Here is a 26,709-nt window from a genome sequence, read left to right as displayed (position 1 = left end):
ATACACTTCCTATATACAGGGGAGGGGTCGGCCATATTGAAAAGTTACGAGAGAGATCCCAAAAAATAACAAGAGTTAAAATTAACTAAATAAACCCAAAACAATAAAGATTTCAAAAAAATATGAAATAGAAATCACTTATACGAAAGCCCAAAACAAACAGACAGAGTACATCACCAAATGAACCATCCAAATCAAAGTAATTTGCGAGAGAATTTCCAACGTTCTAGTCAGTATGGCGGCAGAGAAAATCTGAAGTGGTTGGATTAGTTCGGCATGTCTACCGCAAGGGTGCTAGTATACACCTGGCATATCTGCGATGGCCGCGAGATTTTTAATATTTCTACCGGGCATCCAGGGACTTTAGCCATTCTTATATAGCCAGCGAGTAAGTTTTATGTTTAAAACTTATGTTTAAAATAATACAATTATTTTCAGTGAGTTTATTAAACTGTATTTCAATGAAACTGTACTGCAATACAAACCTATATTTTCTTTCCTATATCACTAAGATTATGAATGCTTCCAATGATAACATTTGTGCAGTCACTTCAGTGTTTAGTTCAGAAACTACTCATGACTGAATCATCCGACCATGGGGATACCGCTTGTGTTTCAGATAGTTGTGCAAGTGATGATGTACAGGGTAGTGCGGGTTGATTTTGAGGTACTGTTGATTCTTTATACCTCTTGATCACATTCATGATTTCAAGCTTAGCATCGAACTTGACACCTTCAGGAATACTCTTGAAGTCGGGCACCAGACCAAGAAGGAAATCTGTATCATGATCATGAGGGGCGGTTGCTTTCTTAGCTAAAGCTTCCAGAATAATGTTTTCATCCGAATGTACAGTTGATTTCTTCCTTTTTACATTAGAAGTGGAAGGTGCAGGCTCTCCTGAGTTTTCTCGTTCATCTCCCTGCACTGTAGTATCCTCGACACTTTCAGCTGCATGTGGTTTTGTTGCGCAAATTTCGTGAAGAAAAGACAGCTGTTTGAAGTACAAATATTCCTTCCTCCCACTTCCTGCGCCAGATCCCGATTTTTCTTTCTTCGACAATTTCAATTCTCTTCTATAGGAGTCCCTAAAACTCTTCCATTTCCGTTGCAGATCTGTAGCTGTAAGAAGATGTAAAGATTAGTTATAAAGTTATTAGTCTACACACTAGCTTCATCTAAAATAACTACATTAATAAAATTTCAATAGCACAACGTTTTCTCATGTATTATTATAGTAAAGGATGTAATGTTACAAAATTTTTCTAAATTATTTCTTGTGACACTTATGTATTAGATATACATTATACATTATTATACAGCTATGTATGAAATACTAGACTTACAATATCAAATATTGTGAATATAAAAATATGAAATGTAATACATACTTGCTTTGTTTTTTCCTAGGCAATCCAACTCATTGAAGTTGGGTACGAATATAGAGCAGAGTTCTTCCCATGCCTTTGCTTTCAAAATTACGTTGCCGTATTCCTTGAGGCGCACGTCCCAAATCACTGGCCGATCTTGTATTTCAATAATAAATCGGTCTGTGTCAAAGCCGAATGAAGCCATGGCAGATACAGCCCGGACTACAAGTTTGTCAAGTCACACTCTGCAAACAATAACAAATGGTATTTCAGATAATGCCAAATGTGGGAAACAAATTCTAAATACGATTACAATGACAATAACGCCAATGATATCTTACTTGGCAGTGATTAAATTTATTTGATTAAATGATTAAATCATAAACAAAAAAAAAGTTAAAAAAAAACATGCGAAAAACTGCGTCCTTTAATATATCATTGAATTTAGAATTTCATTTGTATTGTACTTTTTTATAACTTACATTTATTAACTTATCGTTGAAAACGGGAAGGTTAGGTATTAGGTACGGTTTGTCTGTTTATGAATAAATATTGACCTTTCACATTGAAAAAAGAATGCCAAGTACAATTTATTGGGGCTTAATAACTTGCCTTGTTTGAACAGCAAGGCAACTCACACCGCACCTTTACGAAGTTTCCTGCATCACTGATTAGCAGCTACATGCGGTCGCCAGAGGTCGCTAGTGTGCTCTCAGCCAGCCACAAAATGCGCTGTTTGTGGCGGGGACGAGCGACAGCTTGCAACAGTCGCGAGCCACAGACACAAGTGTGATCGGCAAAGCTTGAAAACAACGGGAACCTATGGGAGAAAATATCCCTGCCACAAAACGCAGCCACTTATGGCTCTACAAAGTCGCCAGTGTGCTTAGGCCCTTATACAGACATTTTCCCCATACTTCCTTAGCAACACTTTCATCTTGGTAGAGACCTGAAATAAGACAAAACTAATTAAAAACCAGTACTCCTCATATTGTTGAGGACTTATCACTGAATGTATCTTGCATGCATAATAAGCATTTCTCTGAGGCAAATATCCAATCCCTATCAAAGACTAGTATTCTTTGAGCAATAATGCACTGTCTAAAATACAAGTCTTTTACTCAATTTTGAATTAATATTAATGAGTCAGTGTTACCTTTCTAACCTCAGGTACAAAATACACGAAAATCAAAATTAAATTTTTTAAAGCATTTTGTATCTTCCCTAATTACTGTATACAAATTTGAGTCCTTTAATAGGCGCATGAACTTGCCTCCCCACCTGTTCCAGCAACTACTAGACCCCTATATGTGGACTAAGGAAGCAGTTCTTAGCTGACTAGACAGACTGGAAGATGTTCCCGCAGATCCTGCTGAGACGGGGGCCATTCCCAAAAGGAAATGCCAAACTAAGGTTGACAATAGACCAGCTAGATCAGTAATACCAACTGTGAACAGGAGTTGACCTGTGAAGAAGATTCCGGCAGTGATACCTCTAGCAACTCTTACAGCTCCTGCTTCGGTGTCACCTCAGCTGACAGTGTTTCTAATGAGGATGCCAAAACCCTCTAGTCAGGGCCCTCAACTCTACGAAGAGTCACAAGCCTGGAATCTTTCAGGAATCTGGCCAAAGTTTTACCCAATTCCTTATAAATTTTGAGACCTCCTCTGCCAGTCAGTAGATATATGGCAGAAAGCTCCAGTCGATGGACCGCTGAGTTTGGAAAGTACCTGAAGGGGGAAGCAGGCTTTCTCAGCCTATGGGGGTTCTGAGACCTCCAACCTGGAAAAGAAGGATCTCCAACTCGACTGGTGCCAAGGTTTCCGAGAGACGAGACACTGGGATAATGGCCCGATTCTGCAGCGCCACCTGGGAGAAGGCCGTACTGTTGAAAATTTACTCTATGCAGTTCGCCTCCTTGTATAAGTCAGCATACCCATGATGTAACCTGGACAAAAGAGAGCCGAGGCGAAAGGTCCTCAAAATTGTTCCCAGTAAAGTGGCAAGTTGGCTAGAGCAATCCCTGGGCACCATAAAAATTTCTACTGGTCGTCACACCACTTGGTAGGATGTCCTGTACCTGCTATGTGTCCTAGATGACACAACACGCCAGCCTGCACCTGCCACCATCTTGCACCCCGGACAGGTCTCCTCAGTTCCAGAGAAAATGACAAATTCGAAGATAATTTGTATTTTTCCTAGCCATACAAACCTTAGCTATTTACATTGGGTTTACCTTTTAGCGCATCTGAAATGGCGAGCCATTAGAATTTAACGAGGGTGTATTACCCCCGCGCTAGTTAGCGGGGGGTAGGGGAGTGGTAGCTAGCTACCCCTCCCCCCCTCACACACAGATGAATGCTCACTTTCACTTAGAGGTAGGACTTGTCTTGGGGGACAGGGCTGGCGGGCAAATATGTGTAAATAGCTAAGGTTTGTATGGTTAGGAAAAATACAAATTATCTTCGAATTTGTCATTTGTTCCGTAAACGAAATACAAACCACGCTATTTACATTGGGTGAAGTACCCCTTAGGTAGGGTGGAAAGTCCCCAGCCATAGTAGGTTTGGCTTTACCCGGGGACTCAGAATCCGAGTGAGTCACACTCGAGAAAAGGAATCCCTGCACCTCACAAGTTCCTTGCTCCGCAAGGAACCATGTGGCCTACATAAGCTTGTGTGTGAAGGAAGAACTGTAACCCGTCCTAGGCAGTTGACCTGGAGTTCCAGAAGGAACTCTGGGTTAGGACGTTCCCAATATCACCTCGTCAGGGTATGGGGGATGCGACAGTATTGACTCAATACTCGGAACACAAGGAAGCATGGTTTACCTGCAGAGGTTCGAGGTCAGCTATGCAGAGACCAGGATGCTGCTTCCCCGTAGAGGGGATGATGAAGAAAGAAATAAGGGCCAGACATACTTCTTTCGTTCATGCAGACTAAAACCTGATAACAATGCCCTCAACCTTCTGCTACCTGTCCAAAAAGGAGCCTGAGGTTAGACCAGCTGTTGTGTAGCCACCACAGAGCGATAGAAAATGTATCGAAACTCCTGTGGGTCACGCCCTGCAGGAAGCGGGCTGCGAAGGTCATTAGACGCTTCCAAACTCCAGCTTGTAGCACCTGCGTCACAGAGTAGTATTACTCGAAGGCAAGGGACGTTGCGATGTATGCAACATTGTGCTGTAGGGCGACGTGACGGGGGAGGGTCTGGAGACAGGTCGAGATGAATGTCCTTGAGTCCGGGCTGAAGAGGTATACTGGTGACTCTCCCTCGTGTCCTCCTTGTGCTCCCAAATCGGCTGCAACTGAGGACAAACTGCAGCTGTTCCCAAAGCTAACCTCTCGATTCCTTTGCTGGCAAGAAAGAGAAGGTCTTGGGACATCAGATACAGAATTGAGACTCAAATTCTTGAAGGAATTGGACCAAAGGGCCGGGACCCCCAGATTCTGAGTCTAGCCAACAACTCAGGAGCAAACCTGAATGTTGCCTTCCCCTCTTCCTTAGAAAGGGCGGAGTCGTACGAGACCAAGAAGATTGCTTACACACTGGCCGTGGCCAGAGTGAGCAGGAGACCCAAGGCGGAATACAATCCGAGGCCTGTCGTAAAGGGTCTTGAGAAGATCTCTTAAAGGACTAAAAGTCCGAGCCATGCTCCAAGTTGGAGGTCTTCCTCCGACTAGGGCAGGGACGATCGTAGCTTCGCATGATCGAGGAAAGATCCAGCGGGCAGGAAAAAGTTATTCTTAAAGCCTGAAGGTCAGGGAAAGGCTGAGCGACAGGCTTCATTGCCGAGAGCGGAAAGGAGTTTCCTCCCGCCGAAAGGCAATAAGACCGTTATTGCTGGAGAAGAGGCCTCAAGGGAAGAGGCATATCTCCCACGGCACCAACCACCGAAGACTTTTCACTTTGCCTGGAAGACCCCTGCGGATGACTATCGCAGATGACGCGACCTCCGTACCGCGACTGTAGCGGGTTGTCTCTTCTTGAGGAGGAGGCGTAGAGTCTCCAGGCATGAAGCCGAAGCGACGCCCCGGTTCGGGAGAGATGTCGCAGTGTGGTTGTTTGAGTAGTCTGCGCCGTGGGAGAAGCTCTCCCGGGAGTTCCGTCAGGGGAAGCAGAGGGTCCAGAAACCGTTCTGCGCATAGTCCCAGTGGAGCTCTCCCAGTGAAAGGTTGACAGACAACCTGGTCTTGTTGAGACCCATTGTCCACAGACAAAAAGGAGGGAAGACGCAGGCGTCGAAGTTGTCCCACCATCACCGGAATGCATCTTGCCAGAGTCTCGGGGTCTGAGACTGGGGGGAAGAACAGCGGAAGCTTGAGGTTCCAAGCTGTCGCGATCAGGTCCCCCAGACCAGGACTTGCTGGTTACTCAAGGTCAAAGACCCCCAGGTACACTCTCTCTACGAGGCTCTGCTCAGATAGTCGGAGAGAACATTCCCCTGCCTGGAATGAGAGAGCCGATGGTGGTATTGAGATAATCTCAATCATCCCGGTATCTCTACTGCAAGATGTGAAGGTGTGAAAATGCATCCCCTGCTGATTAGAACATGCCAGAATCATGAAGTCGACGTGCACGGGGCGACTCGGCAGGAGCTGTAGGATCTGTAGAGGGGCCAGACTACGGCCCCTAAGCCTGCCTGAATGATGGAGAGGTATCCTTCTGGTCTTGACCATAGGCCTGGACCGGAACATGCCCACCACCCCCCCCCCCCTTTTCTTTGACGAGTCCGAGAACAGCATCAAGAATGTGGGGAAAGGACGAGAATATCCACTACCATCAAGAGGTTCCATAGGTCAACACCCATTGCAGGTCTAATAGTACCGCTGGTCCCATAGGGGCCAGGAAGTCCGGTTAAACGTTGCCTGAAACCACCGGAACTTGGACCGCCCCACATGGAACTTATCCTGAGGCGACCGTTCGGACTATAGACGGGTCAATGAGGAAAGGAGAACTAGGAAACGTTCCAAGGTAGGGCTGAAAGCTCAGCTTGACTGAAAACAGGTACTGCGACTCTCCTCAATCTTGCCACAGTCAACTGAAGGGAAGGCTCGGAGGATGTGGCAACAGAATCTAACGTCCCCAGGTGGTCACCCATCCAAGTACCGACCAGAACCGACGTTGCTTAACCTCGCTGGACGGACGAGAAGCGGGGTTTCCAACGTGGTGAGGCCGTTGACTCAATATCATGGCCAGATACTCCAGATGTTGAGGCAGAAGAAGAGAAGGCTCCAAGCAAAATACCATGAACCCACACTCATGGTAAGCATCCGGAAGCTTGTCCCGGCGCTGAAAAAGGTCGAACCCGAGCCTACCGGAGTTGACCAGCCCTCCAAAAAGCAGAGGAGGCGGAAGCCTTCACCTGAGCGGCCATGAGGAAAGCAGGGAGAGTTCTCTGGGGAAAAAAACCTGCTATGCCACGGCGGGATAGCCACACTGCATCATAAGCAGGAATACTTGCAGTCTATGCTGAATTCGACGAGCTCCCTGGAAGATGGATGGAATGGAAACTGAAAGTAACCGTCCTTCCGATCCAGGGTTTAAGGAGTCCTGTCACCTCGTTACCAGTCTGATCGATTCTGCTGTTCTACGCTGGCCGAAGTTAGTTCGACAAACTTGATCAGGGCTGAGAGGTCAACTACGGAACTCCCCTCTCAGATCCTTCCTTACAAGAAAGGATCGACTGAAGAGGCCAGGGGTGAAGCCGTTGATGATCCTATGGAGGACCTTCGCCTAAGGTATGGATCATTCTGCCCAACCGGGCAACTCTTGCCGACGCTATGGCATAGAGGTTCAGAGACACTGAATTCGCTGACAGAGACGGCAGGCGCGATATCCTTGGCTGATCACAGAGATTGTGCGGGAATGGGCATCGGGAAGCTGTCATCCGGATGAGTAACCTTAAGCATCCTCCCAGCGAGAAACCTGCAATCCTAGAGTTCGTGAACTCTGCCGCTCCTTTTAGGACTATGCCCCCCCGGGGGAGCCTCCCGTGCCATCTGTTCCTGACAGGAAGAAACTACAATTGGACACCTTGTCCCAGTTGTCGTAGCCGATAACTTAGGCCGACGTGGTTGAAAGAAAAGGGCGCTGGAGCCCTGCAGAGTCTGGAAGAAAGCGCCTTGGAGGAGTGAAAACGGAAGTCGATTTCCTCCGCACAGCCGCTCTAAGTCTCTGTCCTTGGGCACAAACAAACTCTTCTCAAGGATGGAAGGGTGTCTGAGGTCATCAACCTCCACAGATGAGACACCCGAAGGAAGCCCTCAGTCAGCGCGTCCAGATGGTACAACATCGAGCTTGTCCGCAAGTTAGATACTTACAACGAAAGGCCAAGGTGCCTGAGCTCGAGAGGAGGAAAGTACCCATGATCTTCCTGTAGCTTCCTTGAACCAAACCTCGGGCCGTAACTGAGGAGGGAAAGGACCTGGTAAGCCCCCAGAGGAAGGGGTAAGCAGTCACCCCTTGGCCGATGGAGAAATCTCGAACGGAAAGCCCCCCCGCCAAAAATCCTTCCAGGGAATGACGGGGAAGGGCTAACCCAGGTTCTGGAAAGAGGAGTGTTGCTCAGACCTCCCTGAAGCTTCTTCCTATTCTTGCAAGTGCCATGCTCTGCGTTTACGGGGTGAGGCCGTGTTCTGGAAATACGCTCCAGAAGAACTCGCCAGGCTGGCCATGCTGTGAAAACCCCAATGGGAATCGTGGTCGCAATCGCCCTGGAGCTCGCGCGCTGGTAATTCAAAGATTTGCGCGTGGGCGAACGTGGAAGCGCTCACGCGCGGTCAAGCAGGAACGCAAACGAAGGTGAGCGAAGGAGCGCAGGAGGAGGGCGAGAGCTGGTGGTCGGCGAGCGATAACCCATAGACGAGCAATGGATACTGCAAGAAATAAGCCAACGTTCGTGCGAAGAAACGCCGTCGGTTCGGGCGACGGAACGCCGTCCGTCCGGGCGACGGAACGCCGTCCGTCCGGGCGACGGAACGCCGTCCGTCCGGGCGACGGAACGCCGTCCGTCCGGGCGACGGAACGCCGTCCGTCCGGGCGACGGAACGCCGTCCGTCCGGGCGACGGAACGCCGTCCGTCCGGGCGACGGAACGCCGTCCGTCCGGGCGACGGAACGCCGTCCGTCCGCGCGACGGAATACTGTTGGTTCGCGCGCGGGCGAACATTGGAGAGCATGTGCGCGGACGCGCATGAGCGTAGACGTGCAGGCACGTGGGCGTGTGGGCGCGCAGGCGAATGATCGCGCGGGTGCGCAGGCAAGCGGTCGCGCGGGCGAACGGTCGCAAGGGTGGGCAGGTGAATGAGCGCGAGTCCGAGGCGGCGAACGCAAGCGTTAGCGCGATGGCGAGGAAACGCGCTGCCGCGTGGGCGAGGAAGACCGCTGGCGATATGGATCAACAGGAGATCGTGGTGAGCTGGTGAGCACTAACGCGCAGGTTGGCGATGGGGCGTTGTGGCATGTCGACGCGTTGGCGAGCAGCATGCGCAGGTGGGCGGTCGCGCGATGGCGAGCAGCATCCGCAGGTGGGCGGTCGCGCGATGGCGAGCAGCATCCGCAGGTGGGCGGTCGCGCGATGGCGAGCAGCATCCGCAGGTGGGCGGTCGCGCGATGGCGAGCAGCATCCGCAGGTGGGCGGTCGCGCGATGGCGAGCAGCATAAGCAGGTGGGCGGTCGGGCGATGGCGAGCAGCATAAGCAGGTGGGCTAGCAGCTGGCGAACCATGTTCCTTCAGAAGTGTTGGAGAACGTTGGCGTGCCGGCTGTAACACACGCGGGCGATCCGGAGATCGCCGAGAGACAGGTGATCGCTGACGTGTAGAACGCTCGCTGGCGAGCTGATGATCGCTGACGAGCAGAAGGCAACGCGTGGAAGCCTGCGCATAGAAGAAGAGTACTTGACCCAGACCTGAACCGAAGTTCTAGATCGCGAGGGCGAACGTGGGCGCGTAACAGGAACCAACAGGAACAGCAGGGATGATTATCATGAGAGTGCTGGCGAAAGGAGAGCGCTAGCGATCAGGAAGCGCTGATGAGCAGGAGAGCGCCTGTGCGCTAACACTGAGCAGGAGCAGGAGAGAACACAGCAGAAGGGTGCGCAGGGGAACCCTGACACGCAAGGGAAGAACCCCCGTGGGAGGCAACCCTTTCCCCCGAAGGGAACGTTGTCCGTCGGGAGACAGATGTCCATCGGAAGACCGTAGCCTGTACGCCGGGAGACTGATGTCCGTTGGAAGACCGTTGCCCGTCGGAAGACGAGATCATACTGCTGTCCATCTGCACCAAGGCGGAAGATCAAGAAAAAGAAGTTGTAGGCTGCAAACGGAGATTCAAAAAGGCGCCTCTTAGCACCCTTATAGGGAGATGAGAGGCCCTTACGACGAGGCGGACGGTGGGCCTTACGGCGAGGGAGGCCAACAGCAACAGCAGCAGAAGAATCCTCCGAAGAGGAGTCTCTATGAGTGTACTCTCTCGCGAACAAAAGAGAAACACTTCGTAGAAGAGACTGGTCAGTCAGTGACCTAAAAGGAGCAATCCTCCGAAGAGGGGCTCCTGCAGTTGCCCAGCCCCGTGAGCGAAACAGCAGGTGTGACCGTTCAGCACCAAGAGCATAGTCGCACGAAAAAAAAAAAGGCAAGAGAAGAACCCCCCAAAAGGGGAAAAACTCAAGCCTGGACAGGAAAAACTTCCCTCGGAAGGAAAGTTACCCGCCCAAGGAGGCAAGCCTCCTGAGAGTTCTAAAATGAACTGGAGAGCTGTCCGTCGTCACGGGAGTACTTCCAGTAGAAGGAGACACGCCCCTGACGAAAATACAAGGGGGGAGGCAGCAACAGCCGAATTCCCAGGCCTCAACAAGACAGCTCACACCGTTGCCATATTACAGAAACGAACTTGATCGGTAACTGTAAAAAAATAAAACAAAAATCATTAGTACACATTCATTTCCCTGAGAAGGCTCCGAAGAGGAATCCCGAGGAAAAGGAAACAAGAATTACACAACAGACACGTGCCCTCACAACCACTTACACTCACAGAAGGAGAGCTGTAACCAAAACAGAATTATAACAATTATAATTATGAAACTATGTAATTATGTAATTTAAAAATGAATGAACACTAAAGAAAGAACGAAAACCCCGAAAGGAATCGTTCTACAAGCTGAAAAAAACAACTACAATTAGATTCATAAACTAATTGAGACAAACGTACGGCGTAGGAACCCCCCCACACGGAAAGGAAGCTACAAGGGCGTAGTAACACGTAGTAAAAGGGTGAACGACCTCAAGAGAGAGAGAGAGAGAAAGACCGAAGTCAAACTCGATCGCCACCCATAAAATTAAGCCGGTGGAGGCCTAACTGCCGAGGACACCACGTAGATATCGTACACTACACACACAATCTGAAAAGGAAATTTACTGATTTCTATACTCAAATATATATACAAACATGAAAACATGTTTACATATATATTGAATAAAAGAAAAGTAAGCGATTAAGTAAAGACAAAACAAACAATGGCTGCCAAGAGAGGACCAAGACAGAGACGTCTGTCACAGTCCGAGCCAAAAGTGAAAGTGAGCATTCATCTGTGTGTGAGGGGGGGAGGGGTAGCTAGCTACCACTCCCCTAACCCCCGCTAACTAGCGCGGGGGTAATACACCCTCGTTAAATTCTAATGGCTCGCCATTTCAGCTGCGCTAAAAGGTAAACCCAATGTAAATAGCGTGGTTTGTATTTCGGTTACGGAACAAATACTCAATTAGGTGAGACAAACTAGGATACACAGTGAATGAGAGCTGCAGACGCCTCAACATTTGCGTACGCTGTGGCTCAGCTACCCACCATGTCACACAGTGTGGGTAACAGACGCCCATCCATAAGTTGGCTACTGCCCACAGCCCTGTGAAGGAAACCAGTACTGTCCAGACTCCTTCTACGTGGAGGGCAATACATGTGAAGGGTACTTCGACCCTATCGCCCGGCTCTGGTACAACCAGCAATAGGGAGTGAATCCAATGCGTATTCTCAGACAGTAAAGAGCTATTAGCAAACATACAGTAGATGGTAGATCTATTTCCAACTTTAAGCATGCATAGACAGCTCTACCAAAGAGGAAAAGGTCAACCCCTTTTCAGCCTTTGTCTTCAGGTTAAGCAATAGCCTTTCACTGCTGACACTGTGCAGAGATTTACCTCTCGAAGAAATGTAAAATAGGCTATCAGGGTTATGTAGGCTACGCGGCTAGACACCCTTTTCAGCAATACCAACCACAGAAACAAGGTCCATTTCTCTGGATAAACTCAGGAGGATGCCATCCTGAGGTATCCAGATGTGGGGACTCCACTGCATTGTGGAAGTTACAGGAAGGGGAAGCCCCAACAGTGGCAGGGGATGGACAGTGTATCACTCTACTTGTAGCCACAGAGGAGCAAGGGGTCATTCCGAGGTTGTGAGTCGATCTGACCCTCTTGAGAACTATACTAAAGTAATAGGAAAAATGAGGAAAAGGCATAAACCTTGAGAATATCCCAAGGAAGTTGAGAAACATACTCTACCGCCGCCTCTGGATACCGGGAAGCTTTCAGTTGAGGGACAACGCAAAAGGTCTACCGTTGGTGAGCCCCTAAAAGCCATTAAGTGTTCGTGTCAGAAGATATGGAAACCCCTCGGATACAGACTATTGTATCTTGAGTCCACCTGCCCAGACTGTCTGACAGGATGTTATTCTTGCCCAAGATGAAGCTGGGTGACAGGGAGATTGCATTGCTCTCTATCCAAACCAAGATCTGTATTATTAAAAAGCAAAGCTGACAAAAAATAGTATTTCCTCATTTCAGGTACTACCCTACAGTGGTGTTGTCGCTTATCAATACAACAGAGTGGTTGATAATGATGGAAGGCGAGACAGGTCGCTTGAAGTCTAGCATGTTGATGTGGCAATTTAGATCTACATCATAGCACTGACCTAACATTCTGTGGTGGAACCGGTGTAGTTCCTCAACCTTCATGCATCTCTGAACAAGCTAAGTTCTGGAGGGGAAAACAGAAAGTCTGTACCCCTACGGAGGTTGTTTTGCAACTTGAAGGCCTTGGGTTACCACTGTATGGACCACATCCTAAGTTAACAGTTCATATCTAGGTGTTCGAGGGAGGCTAAGTCTCAAAAGCCATTGCCACGGATGGGCTTGCCAAGAGCATTGTCCTAATACAGAAGAGCTAGCTCTCCCAACCCAAGGCAATCCTGTGACAGGGATACTTTTCCTTGGACTGTCTAAATTCAAGCCTAGGTATACAGAGAGCTATTTGGGGCCTAGATAGAAACTAGTGAGAAGATCCTGAAGAACACCTATGGGGCTGTTGATGACCCATGCCACAACACCCTGAACTGGTATACCTTGTTTGCTACCACGAACTGAAGTTACTGTACTCAAAAGCAGGATAGAGTGGGATCTGGAAGTACACCTCTATTGCAACCATGAAGTCTAACGACCTTATTGCTATCTAATTATGCTATGGTTTCCATTTCGACCAGAGTCTTAAGACCAGTCCCTAGCGTCAAGACGCCTAATCAACAAAAAGAAGTCGAATACAAAAGTCTGATGATCTATCTTCTTTAGCATGGTCAGCACCTCTGCTCGAAGGGCTATGACCTTCCCTGATCCCCTATGCAACAAACGGGCCTCGCAAGAGGAATGCGAGCCTTGCGCTAGAAGAGCGCGCATGCTAACCCCACTTCCAAGACAGGCTCACGTGAACGTTGGCAAGGACGAGTCAAGAGGGGTTGCGCTGGTCATGCGACCATGAGCCTGCGTTGCACATTCTACTACTCAAGATAGATCAGGCTTAACAAATGAGCGAGGCAAAGAAAGGTGGGTGTGTTGAGTGCGCAAGTAGATGTCGCACAGCGCTCTAAACCAAACTAGGCGAGTGCAATGGCGATCACACCTGGAGAACTAACACAAACACTTGTGAATGTAGGACCATCTCGCGAGACCAGGGGGGTGCGGATCTGCCTGTGAAAGCAGGTAAGCCTGCTAGTGTGCACGCTGAGGCACGCGAGCAAGCTCTGTGTTCCAAGTCCGAAGCTATGATATGTGACTCCCCCTTCATCTATCCAGACAGTAGATATTCTGACAAATGCTGTTACATCATAGGAGGAAAGCCAAACAAGAGGTGAAAATTGTGAAACACTACATTATTACCTTCTGCATGCCACCCCATTCAGGGGATACGCTAAGTTTGTATGTGTTGTTAAAATTTCCTTTCGGGATCAGCATTTGCTCTTAGACTGAGCTGACTAAGCATGATCAGTATACAGTACTTGCACATATCCCTACTATATGTCCAAAGCCTATCAAAAGTAAATGGGAAGACAGGGACTCCCAGTTCAAGCGGAAAAGGACGACATGCCAAAGACGAGGAAAGCATCAGAAAATGACAAATCTGACAAGAGCCCCAAAGTGTAACTACTAAATCAGCACCCAGCATGTTAGAGCCCTTGGGAAGTAAATTCATTTCCTCTAATTCTGTTTTACAAACCTCTGTAGTGAGCTTTGTATTGTGCAGGGTTCATTTACCTTTTACCCACTAACTAACCCACTATCTTACAGTACTTCGGGCTGTGTTTCCCAGAAAAAATAGAGGGCCTAGAAGTGTTACTGCCCTGGGCTGACAGGTGAGGATGTATAACCAATCAAGAGTATAGTACAGTGGGTTGAAAGGTATAAGACCATATCGGTCACATACAACCACGTGAGCAACTGTGACTTGCAATCATTTACTTATGTCATGCCGCCTCTAGTAGTACATTTAGTGTAGGTCAAATAGGAGAGAGAACTAAGGAAATAGGCATACTGAATGGCAAGCAAACTCTAAATAGATCAGTAAAATACAAGCTGAAGTGGAACCATTACAGGAATGTTTGCAATGCTTTTCTGCATGGAAAAGTGTTGATCCAACGTTTGCTCGAGATAAGCAACAGAGAAATAGAGCCAAAATTATTATAGTCAGGACTGTTGAGAGGATAATACATTAGCGTTCAAGCAATTATTTTCATCGTCCTTGTTGGAGTGGCTATCTCTATCTCTCCCAACAGAAGAGAAAAGACAGTAGAAGTACCTATTGAAACTCCTTCCGCCGGGTCTTGACTGGTTTTAATAAGAAAAAAGTCCCGTTCCTTTTGTGTCATCATCATCAGCTGACCAACTTCTTCACTGAGATGGATAAAATTTAAATATACAATCAATTGCTCGTACAAGAAGCCTCTTTGCATAAATCTTTAAAAAAAAAAACACCAAGCGAAAACAGTTCAAAGCTCAAGGTCCCAAAGTAGATTCTTGCTTTAACCGAACCGCTATTTTCACCACGAGTTAATTTTATCAATTCCACGTTTTTAGTAGATTCTGGTATTTAAAGTTTAAATAACATGTTTTTCTTTATTCTAAGTGTAATTTGTCTCAATTTGTGTTGAAATATGTGAAAAGTAACAAAAATATGCAGCATGCATCCGAAAACAAGCTCCTGTCATTGACTTTGGCGGGTGTTATTAAATTTAGATTTACCATTCCGATACTTTATAATATGATATTTTAATTATGAAATAAATTTTTGAATATACTTACCCGGTGAATATATAATAGCTGCAACTCTGCGGCTCGACAGACAACATACTCAAAAAACTCGCGAGCGATCGCTATGCAGGTTGCGGGTGTGCCCACCAGCGCCAACTGTCGGCCAGATACCACTCTTGAATGTAAACAAAACCTTCAATTCTTCTCGTCCCGCTGCGTCTCTATTGGGGAGGAAGGGAGGGTCATTTAATCTATATACTGTATTCACCGGGTAAGTATATTCAAAAATTTATTTTATAATTAAAATATAATTTATAAATATTAAACTTAGCCGGTGAATATATAATAGCTGATTCACACCCAAGGAGGTGGGTAGAGACCAGAGTTAATATGTTTACAGCATATAAGCTAAGAGTTTTTTTCATTTTGACAGTTATCAATATAACAAAACCAAAATAAATAGGTACCTGGTAAGGAAGTCGACTTAGACGATTACTCTGCCTTGTAAGTCTGTCTTCCTCACGGAGCCCAGCGATCCTCTTAGGATGCTGACAGACTCCCAGGAGCTGAAGTATCAAGGGCTGCAACCCATACAACAGGACCTCATCAAACCCCTAATCTGGGCGCTCTCAAGAAATGACTTTGACCACCCGCCAAATCAACCAGGATGAGAAAGGCTTCTTAGCCTTCCGTACAACCCAAAAAACAATATTAAAAACATTTCAAGAGACAGATTAAAAGGATATGGAATTAGGGAAGTGTAGTGGTTGAGCCCTCACCCACTACTGCACTCGCTGCTACGAATGGACCCAGTGTGTAGCAGTCCTCGTAAAGAGTCTGGACATCTTTCAAGTAAAATGACGCGAACACTGACTTGCTTCTCCAAAAGGTCGCATCCATGATACTTTGCAGAGATCTATTTTGCTTAAAGGCCACGGAAGTTGCTATAGCTCTAATTTCGTGCGTCTTAACCTTAAGCAAAGATCGGTCTTCCTCACTCAAGTGTGAATGAGCCTCTCGTATTAACAATCTGATAAAATATGACAAAGCATTCTTTGACATAGGTAAGGATGGTTTCTTAACCGAACACCATAACGCTTCAGATTTACCTCTTAAAGGCTTAGTACGAGCTAAATAGAACTTAAGAGCTCTAACGGGGCATAATACTCTCTCTAACTCGTTGCCTACGATCTTTGATAAGCCAGGAATATCAAAAGATTTAGGCCAAGGACGAGAAGGCAGTTCATTCTTGGCTAGGAAACCAAGTTGAAGAGAACAAGAGGCTTTTTCTGTCGAAAAACCGATGTTCTTGCTGAAGGCATGAAGCTCACTGACTCTTTTAGCTGAGGCCAAGCACACCAGGAAAAGAGTCTTAAGAGTGAGATCCTTCAGGGAGGCTGAATGTAAAGGCTCGAACCTGTCTGACATGAGGAATCTTAGGACCACGTCTAAATTCCATCCAGGTGTAGCCAAACGACGTTCCTTAGTGGTCTCAAAAGACTTAAGGAGATCTTGTAGATCTTTATTGTTGGAAAGATCTAAGCCTCTATGCCGGAAGACCGAAGCCAACATGCTCCTGTAGCCCTTGATCGTGGGAGCTGAAAGGGAGCGAACTCTTCTCAGATATAAGAGAAAGTCCGCGATTTGGGCTACAGAGGTACTGGACGAGGATACAGATACTGACTTGCACCAGTCTCGGAAGATTTCCCACTTCGATTGGTAAACTCTAATGGTAGAAGCTCTCCTCGCTCTTGCAATCGCACTGGCTGCCTCCTTCGAAAAGCCTCTAGCTCTCGAGAGTCTTTCGATAGTTTGAAGGCAGTCAGACGAAGAGCGTGGAGGCTTTGGTGTACCTGCTTTACGTGTGGCTGACGTAATAGGTCTACTCTTAGAGGAAGACTTCTTGGAAAGTCTACCAGCCATCGAAGTACCTCGGTGAACCATTCTCTCGCGGGCCAGAGGGGAGCAACTAACGTCAACCTTGTCCCTTCGTGAGAGGCGAACTTCTGCAGTACCTTGTTCACAATCTTGAATGGAGGGAATGCGTATAGGTCTAGGTGAGACCAGTCTAGGAGAAAGGCATCTACAGTATATGTATTGCTGCTGGGTCTGGGACTGGAGAGCAATAGATTGGAAGCCTCTTGGTCATCGAGGTTGCAAAGAGGTCTATGGTGGGTTGACCCCAAGTCGCCCAAAGCCTCTTGCACACATCCTTGTGGAGGGTCCATTCGGTTGGAATTACCTGACCTTTCCGACTGAGACAGTCTGCTAGAACGTTCAAGTCGCCCTGGATAAACCTCGTCACTAGGGAGATGCCTCGATCTCTTGACCAGATGAGCAGGTCCCTTGCGATCTCGTACAGTGTCAGAGAGTGGGTACCTCCTTGTTTGGAAATGTACGCCAAGGCTGTGGTGTTGTCTGAGTTGACCTCCACCACTTTGTCTAGAAGGAGACTCTCGAAGCTTATCAAGGCCAGGTGAACTGCCAAAAGCTCCTTGCCGTTGATATGCATGCTCCTCTGACTTGAGGTCCACAGACCTGAGCATTCCCGACCGTCCAGTGTCGCACCCCAACCCAAATCCGATGCGTCTGAGAAGAGAACGTGGTTTGGTTTCTGAACTGCTAGGGGAAGTCCCTCTCGTAGACTGATATTGTCTTTCCACCAATTCAGGCAAGTCTTTACTGCTTCGGAAATCGGGATCGAGACCGCCTCTAGCGTCTTGTCCTTTTTCCAGTGAAAAGCTAGATGGAATTGTAGAGGTCGGAGGTGTAGCCTTCCTAGCGAGACAAACTGCTCCAGGGATGATAGAGTTCCTATCAGACTCATCCAATTCCTGACTGAGCAACGTTCTCTCTTCAACATCTTTTGGATTACGAGCAGGGCTTGATCTATTCTGGGGCCGACGGAAAAGCCCGAAAAACTGGACTGCGAATCTCCATCCCTAAATACAGAATAGTTTGGGATGGGATCAGCTGGGACTTTTCCAAGTTGACCAGAAGTCCCAATTCCTTGGTCAGATCTAAAGTCCAATTGAGATCCTTCAGACAGCGATGACTGGACGAGGCTCTGAGAAGCCAGTCGTCCAAATAAAGGGAGGCTCGGATACCCGATAAATGAAGGAATTTTGCCACATTCCTCATAAGCCTCGTAAACACGAGAGGAGCAGGACTTAGGCCAAAGCACAGGGCCCGAAACTGGTACACCACATTGTCGAACACAAATCTCAGAAAAGGTTGGGAATCTGAGTGAATGGGGATGTGGAAGTAAGCGTCTCTTAGATCGAGAGAGACCATCCAGTCTCCCTTTCTGACCGCTGCTAAAACTGACTTCGAGGTCTCCATGGTGAACTTTGTCTTTGTGACAAAGACATTCTGAGCACTGACGTCTAGCACCGGTCTCCAACCTCCTGTCTTCTTCGGTACTAGGAAGAGACGGTTGTAAAACCCCGGTGATTGAAGGTCCGAGACTTTCACCACCGCTCCCTTCTCTAGCAAAAGAGACACTTCCAGTTTCAGGGCTTGTCTCTTTGCTTCCTCTCGGTACCTGGGAGAGAGATCGATGGGGGACGTCGCTAGAGGAGGTTTGCGTACAAATGGGATTTTGTACCCCTCTCTGAGCAACCTCACAGACTGTTGATCTGCGCCTCTCTTCTCCCAGGCTTGCCAGAAGTTCTTGAGTCTGGCACCTACTGCTGTCTGAAGCTGCGGGCAGTCAGACTCTGCCTCGCGAGGACTTGGTTCCTTTTCTCTTTCCTCTCTTCCCTTCGGCACGAGTACTTCCCCTGCTGGGGGCTCTGCCACGAAAGGGCGGAATAAACCTGGACGCTGGAGTGTCTATCCTAGGTCTAGCTGACAAGGCAGACGAAGGGGTCCCTTCGCGAGCCGAGGACGCAACCAAGTCATGGGTGTCCTTCTGCACAAGGGACAACGATATTTCTTTAACTAAAAGTTCAGGAAACAAGAACTTAGATAAAGGGGCAAAGAGTAGCTCAGATCGTTGACAGGGCGTCACTCCTGCTGACAGAAAAGAGCACAGAGACTCTCGTTTCTTTAGGACTCCTGACGTAAACGAGGCGGAAAGCTTGTTGGATCCATCGCGGATGGCCTTATCCATGCAGGACATGATGAGTAAGGAAACATCTCTATCGGCTGATGAGATTTTCCTACTCAGGGCTCCCAAACACCAGTCAAGGAAGTTAAAAACTTCAAAAGCCCTAAAGATGCCCTTAAATAGATGGTCCAGGTCTGAGGATGACCAACTAATCTTCGAGCGTCTCATGGCTAGGCGGCGGGGAGAGTCTACAAGACTTGAGAAGTCGCCCTGGGCAGAGGCAGGAACTCCCAAGCCGAGAACTTCTCCCGTGGCATACCAGACGCTCGATCTAGACGAGAGTTTAGTTGGGGGGAAGGCAAAGGAAGTCTTCCCTAAACTCCTCTTGGTTTCTAACCAATCGCCTAACAGCCGTAAAGCTCTCTTGGATGAGCGAGAGAGAACGAGTTTTGTAAAGGCTGGCATGGCAGCAGGAAAGCCTAAAACAAACTCAGACGGCGGCGAACGAGGAGCCACAGAGACAAAGTGTTCAGGGACCAACTCTTTAAAGATGAGCATGACTTTCTTAAAGTCCATAGATGGCGGAACTGCTCTAGGCTCATCAATATCTGAAGGATGATCCTCAGGCTGAGGGTCAGCAACGTCCTCATCCGAAAGTTCCTCACCTGACAACTGATGAGAAACAAGCAAAGGGGGAGGCAATGCTTGACACGCAGCGTCCGCCCGCACTGGTGCATAAGTGACGGAGCAGGACGCAGCGTCCTGAAACTGCTGAACAGTCTGGGAACTGTCAACAACAACAACAGGTGCGTGAGGACGCACAGCGTCCACCCGAGACTGCTTAGACCGCCTGGGTTGTGCAGTCAAAACAACTCTAGGTTGCGGAGGCTGACGCACCGCGTCAAAACAAGTCAACTCTGATGGTTGGCGAACGTCCTGAACGTCACCAGGCGCATCAGTGAGTTGCTTAACGTCCACATTAGGTTGAAAGTCCACACGAGACCACATCGGGTGTGGTACAACCCCAACTGGTTGACGTGAACTGGCAACACCAACGTCAACAGGACGCACAACAGAACGCTTGGGTGGCTGACGGCCAGGATCTCCATGAGATAAACGGCTAGGTTCAACGGAAACCTTCTCTGCGTTGTAATCTTCCATAAGGGACGCAAGCTTAGACTGCATGTCCTGCAGTATAACCCATTTAGGGTCTACGGTAACGGGTGCGGTAACAGCCAGGGTTAGCGTCTGAGACGGCACAACTTTGCCTTGCTTAGGCGGCGAGCAGTCATCCGATGACAGCAACGGATCCGAACTGTCCCAATGACTACATCCGGGACGTTGGACCTGTCCTGAAGGGACCGACTTGCGTTTCAAAGGCCTAGAAACCTTGCTCCATGGTTTCTTGCGTGAAACGCCTTCGGAAGACGAGGTAAAAATGGGCTCTCTCGTCTTATGGTAGGGGCGATCTTGACGAGATACGCCTGATACCATAGAGGGAACGTCTGTTCGCTGATCAAGGCCTCTCGAACCCATAAGTCGTACGACATTGCTTCTCCCCTGGGCTTGGGAGCTTGCAAGAGGTCCCGGACTAGGTGAACGACAGGCACGAACAGACGAACCCTCGGTCGCAACACTGTTCACAACACTTTGCGCACTAATCACTTTCCCACTTTCCGCCGTGGCACTGTGGCACTTAAGTTCCTTCACGTCAGCCATGAGTTGATTACGGTCACTTGCTAACGCTTCAACCCTCTTCCCCAAGGCATGGATAGCACGTAACGTGTCTTGCATCGACGGTTCCTGAGTGCTAGAAGGGGGGTTAGGAACAACCACTACAGGGGAAGGATTAGGTTCAGGGGCATGTGGAGAGGAAAAATCTACGGACCTAGAAGAACTTCTCCTTACCCTATCTCTCTCTAGTCTGCGTGTATACTTATCATATTCGATAAAATCGAATTCAGAAAGGCCCACGCATTCCTCACACCGATCTCCCAATTGACAGGTTTTACCCCGACAATTGGAACAAACAGTATGAGGGTCGAGAGAAGCCTTTGGAAGACGCCTATTACAGTCCCTAGCATTACACTTTCGAAACCTAGGTACTTGAGAAGGGTCAGCCATTTTGAATTAGTCAAAGAAAATTCCAAAAACAATCCAAGTCATCAACAAATAATCCGATTCAATAAAGAGTTCAAGAGTTTATGTTGAGGAAAAACACCTGTACTGCGAAAGCTCAAACCAAAATAAAGTACTTCACCAAATATGATGGGAAAACTCCAGGTTCTACAGCGAGTATAAGTACGTCTTGTCGTCAACGTCGACAGAGAAGAATTGAAGGTTTAGTTTACATTCAAGAGTGGTATCTGGCCGACAGTTGGCGCTGGTGGGCACACCCGCAACCTGCATAGCGATCGCTCGCGAGTTTTTTTAGTATGTTGTCTGTCGAGCCGCAGAGTTGCAGCTACTGTATTATATATTCACCGGCTAAGTTTAATATTTAAAAATATCTATTTACTTAACTTTATTTATTGACAAAACCTATATATAAGGGATAAATTTAGATTAATAAATAAGTTTTGATTCACAATGATATTTTGATTATAAAACAAATTTTTGAATATACTTACCCGGTGAATATATAATAGCCGACGTCTCGGACGGCTCGACAGATACCAAAAAACTCGCGAGCGATCGCCGCGAAGGTTGCGGGTGTGACCACCAGCGCCGACTATCGGCCAGATACCGCATATACTTGTCAAGTTCTCCAGTTCTTCTCAGTCCGCTGGGTCTCTATCGGGGAGGAAGGGAGGGCCTTTAATTTATATATTCACCGGGTAAGCATATTCAAAAATTTATTTTATAATCAAAATATCATTTTTAAATATTAAACTTAGCCAGTGAATATATAATAGCTGATTCACACCCATGGTGGTGGGTAGAGACCAGTATTAATGCAATAAAGGCGTATATGCTCATGAGTTTTTGACAATTATATCATAACAAAACCCACTTAAATATAGGTACCTGGTAAGGAAGCTGACTCTGACGATTACTCTGCCTTATTAGTCCGCTTTCCTCACGAAGCCCAGCCATCCTCTCAGGATGCTGAAAGACTCCCAGGAGCTGTTATATCCAGGGCGACCACCCATACAACAGGACCTCATCAATACCCTTAATCTGGGCGCTCTCAAGAAACGACATTTGACCACCCGCCAAATCAAACAGGATGCGAAAGACTTCCCAGTCTTCCGTACAACCCAAGACAAGATTAAAAACATTTCAAGAGAAGATTAAAAGGATATTGGGATTAAGGGAATGTAGTGGTAGAACCCTCACCCACTACTGCACTCGCTGCAACGAATGGACCCAGGGTGTAGCAGTCCTCATAAATAGTCTGGACGTCTTTTAAGTAAAATGAAGCGAACACCAACTTGCTCCTCCAAAAGGTCGCGTCCATAATACTCCGCAGAGACCTGTTTTGCTTAAAAGCCACCGAAGTTGCTATCGCTCTCACTTCGTGCGTCTTGACCTTAAGTAAACAACGATCTTTCTCACTTAAATGAGAATGTGCCTCCCGGATTAAAAATCTAATAAAGTACGATAAAGCATTTTTAGACATGGGCAATGAGGGCTTCTTAACGGAGCACCATAAGGCCTCAGACCCACCTTGTAAAGGTTTAGTACGAGCTAAATAGAACTTAAGAGCTCTAACTGGGCACAGTACTCTTTCAACCTCGTTGCCTACGATTTCTGACAGGCAAGGTATATCAAAAGATTTAGGCCAAGGAGGAGAAGGCAGTTCATTCTTGGCCAAAAAACCAAGTTGAAGCGAACATGTGGCTTTATCTGTAGAGAAGCCGATGTTTCTACTAAAGGCATGGATCTCACTGACACTTTTAGCCAAAGCCAAGCACACCAAAAAAAGCGTCTTTAGGGTGAGATCCTTCAGGGAGGCTGAATGCAATGGCTCAAACCTGTCGGACATCAGGAACCTTAGGACCACGTCTAAGTTCCAAGCAGGAGTTGACACATGACGCTCCTTAGAGGTCTCGAAGGACTTAAGGAGATCTTGGAGATCTTTATTATTTGACAGATCCAAGCCTCTATGTCTGAACACAGAAGCCAACATGCTCCTGTAGCCCTTAATAGTGGGAGCAGAGAGGGAGCGAACATTTCTCAGATGCAGGAGAAAGTCTGCAATTTGGGCTACAGAGGTACTGGAAGAGGAAATAGAGGATGACTTGCACCAATCTCTAAAGACCTCCCACTTCGACTGGTAGACCTTGATAGTAGATGATCTCCTAGCCCTCGCGATCGCTCTGGCTGCCTCCTTCGAAAATCCTCGAGCTCTTGAGAGTCTTTCGATAGTCTGAAGGCAGTCAGACGAAGCGCGGGGAGGCTTTGATGAAGACTCCTTACGTGGGGCTGCCGTAAGAGATCCATCCGTAAAGGTAGACTCCTTGGAACGTCTACCAGCCATTGAAGTACCTCTGTGAACCACTCTCTTGCGGGCCAGAGGGGAGCAACCAACGTCAACCTTGTCCCTTCGTGAGAGGCGAACTTCTGCAGAACCCTGTTGATGATCTTGAACGGCGGGAATGCGTACCCGTCCAGGTGAGACCAGTCCAGCAGAAAGGCATCTATGTGGGCCGCCTCTGGATCTGGGACTGGAGAGCAATAGGTCGGGAGCCTTTTGGTCAAAGAGGTCGCAAAGAGGTCTATGGTGGGCTGACCCCAAGTCATCCAAAGACTCTTGCACACGTCCTTGTGGAGGGTCCATTCTGTGGGATCACCTGACCTCTCCGACTGAGACAGTCCGCCAAGACGTTCAATTTCCCCTGGACGAACCTTGTCAACAGTGAGATGCCTCGATCTTTTGACCAGATGAGGAGGTCCCTTGCGATGACGAACAGTGTGTGGGAGTGAGTGCCTCCTTGCTTGGAGATGTACGCCAAGGGTGTGGTGTTGTCCGCATTCACTTCTACCACTTTGTTTCGGAGAAGACTCTCGAAACTCGTCAAGGCCAAGTGAACAGCCAACAGCTCCTTGCAGTTGATGTGAAGGCTCCTCTGATCCGACGTCCAAAGACCCGAACATTCCAGACCGTCCAGAGTCGCTCCCCAACCCAAATCCGACGCGTCTGAGAATAACACGTGGTTTGGGTTCTTGACCGCCAGGGACAGACCCTCTCGAAGACTTATGTTGCTGTCCCACCAGTTCAGGCACGTCTTTACTGGCTCGGAGATCGGGATTGAAACAGCTTCCAAAGTCTTGCTCTTGTCCCAATGGGAGTCTAGATGGAATTGGAGAGGGCGAAGGTGAAGTCTCCCTAGCGAGATAAATTGTTCCAGGGATGACAGAGTCCCTAGGAGGCTCATCCAACTTCTCACTGACAAACGGTCTTTTCTCAGCATGAGGCGGACTTTGAGCAAGGCTTGATCTATCCTGGTGGCAGACGGAAAAGCCCGAAAAGCTAGACTGCGAATCTCCATCCCCAAATAGAGAATTGTTTGGGAGGGATTCAGTTGAGACTTCTCTAAGTTCACTAACAGTCCCAACTCCTTTGCAAGATCCAACGTCCATTGAAGGTCCTGCAGACATCGATGACGGGACGACGCTCTGAGTAGCCAGTCGTCCAGGTACAGGGAGGCTCGAATCCCCGATAAATGAAGAAATTTTGCCACATTTCTCATGAGCCTCGTAAAAACAAGAGGAGCAGGGCCGAGGCCGAAGCACAGTGCTCGGAATTGGTACACCACATTCCTGTATACAAACCTCAGCTACGGTTGAGAATCCGTGTGTATAGGAATGTGGAAGTACGCATCCTGCAGGTCGAGAGAGACCATCCAGTCTCCCTCTCTGACCGCTGCTAGGACGGACTTCGTGGTCTCCATCGTAAATTCTGTTTTGACAACAAAAACGTTGAGCGCACTGACATCCAGCACTGGCCTCCAACCTCCTGTATGCTTGGGGACTAGGAAGAGACGGTTGTAAAATCCCGGTGATTGAAGGTCCGAGACTTTCACCACCGCTCCCTTCTCTAGCAACTGAGACACCTGCAGTTGTGGTGCCTGTCTCCTTGACTCCTCTCGATACCTGGGAGAGAGGTCTAAAGGAACTGTTACCAGAGGAGGTCTCCGTACAAAAGGTATTTTGTACCCCTCCTTGAGCAACAACACAGACTCTCGGTCTGCACCCCTCTTCTCCCAGGCCTGCCAGAAGTTGTTCAGTCTGGCCCCTACCGCTGTCTGAGGACGTGGGCAGTCAGACTCTGCCACGGGAGGACTTGGATCCTCTCCTCTTGCCTCTTTTACTGTCGGCACGAGCGCCTCCCTTACTGGGGGCTCTGCCACGAAAGGGCGGGATAAACCTCGTAGCTGGGGTATCGAGCTTGGGTCTTACGATATAAGACGATGAAGGAGCAGCCTTGCGCGCCGACGTAGCCATCAGGTCGTGGGTATCCTTCTGCACCAGAGAAGCCGCAATATCCTTAATCAACTGCTGAGGAAACAAGGCAGATGACAACGGGGCAAAGAGAAGCTCCGACCTTTGGCAGGGAGTTACTCCTGCCGAAAGGAACGAGCAAAGAGTCTCCCTCTTCTTAAGGACTCCTGCCGTAAAGGTAGCGGCGAGCTCATTAGAGCCATCACGGATAGCTTTGTCCATGCAGGACATAATAAGCACGGAAACATCACGGTCGGCCGAAGAGATCTTCCTGCTCAAGGCTCCCAGCGACCAATCCAAGAAGTTAAAAACTTCGAGGGCCCTGTAAACCCCTTTGAGGAGATGATCAAGGTCGGAAGAGGACCAGTAAACTTTAGAGCATCTCATGGCCAGGCAATGGGGAGAGTCTACGAGGCTTGAGAAGTCTCCCTGGGCAGAGGCAGGAACTCACAAGCCGAGAACTTCTCCCGTGTCATACCAGACGCTCGCTCTAGAAGCCAGTTTAAAAGGGGGGAAAGCAAAGGCTGTCTTCCCCAAACTCCTCCTGGTAATCAACCAATCGCCTAGCAAACGCAAAGCTCTCTTAGAAGAGCGAGAGAGCACTAGCTTAGTAAACGACGGCGTCGAAGTAGCTAGGCCTAGCGTAAACTCTGACGGAGGCGAACGAGGAGCAGCAGTTACAAAATGGTCAGGAAACAGATCCTTAAAAATCAGCATGATCTTTTTAAAGTCCATAGAGGGCTGAGCAGCTTTAGGCTCCTCTCCGTCTGACAAAGTCCCCAAAGGAATATCAGTTGGAAGGGGATCAGCGACTTCCTCATCCGACGGAACCTCGTCCGACAACTGCCGAGTCTCATGAAAAGGAGAGACCTGCCGAGGCGGCAACGCTTGACAGGCAATGTCAACAAGCAAAGGAGCAGCAGTAGCAGAAGAGGAAGCGACGTCACGCCGCTGCTGAAAGGACTGAAATCCTTGAGACTGACCAACAACAACAGCTGAAGTTGATTGACGCTCGACGTCACGTCGGAACTGCATTGACTGCATAGACTGAGCAGGCAAAACAACCTCCGACTGCAGTGACTGACGCTCAACGTCACGTCGAGGCAACGGAGCCGGTCGGCGAACGTCAGTGTGGGGCTGCGGCGGCAGCAGCTGAACGTCAGTACGAGACTGCAGCAAGGGAGGATCCACGTCACGTGACTGACGTGAAAGACTACTGACATCACGTTTCAAAGTACTAGAAACGTCAGCACTAACGTCAAACGGACGAG

At 48.3% G+C, this 26,709-nt stretch overlaps 1 protein-coding gene across 3 annotated transcripts in view; it reads right to left on the bottom strand.

The window, feature by feature from the left end:
- Window positions 1-469: 469 nt before the first annotated feature.
- Window positions 470-26,709, bottom strand: part of LOC137657027 (uncharacterized) — a 45,456-nt gene continuing 19,216 nt past the window's right edge. The window contains exons 2-4 of one of the 3 annotated variants that reach the window (XM_068391384.1): window positions 1,981-2,317; window positions 1,390-1,613; window positions 470-1,120 (exon numbers count right to left, since the gene is read on the bottom strand). In XM_068391384.1, coding sequence (XP_068247485.1) covers window positions 564-1,120; window positions 1,390-1,573 — 741 coding nt within the window. In that variant the 5' untranslated portion in view covers window positions 1,574-1,613; window positions 1,981-2,317 and the 3' untranslated portion in view covers window positions 470-563. The remainder of the gene's footprint in view (window positions 1,121-1,389; window positions 1,614-1,980; window positions 2,318-26,709) is intronic. The other 2 variants (XM_068391385.1, XM_068391386.1) reach the window with 2 other exon arrangements.

Source organism: Palaemon carinicauda, chromosome 18 (genome assembly GCF_036898095.1).
Source record: "Palaemon carinicauda isolate YSFRI2023 chromosome 18, ASM3689809v2, whole genome shotgun sequence".
Classification (NCBI taxonomy): Eukaryota; Metazoa; Arthropoda; class Malacostraca; order Decapoda; family Palaemonidae; genus Palaemon; species Palaemon carinicauda.
This window is presented reverse-complemented; position numbering and strand designations above follow the sequence as displayed.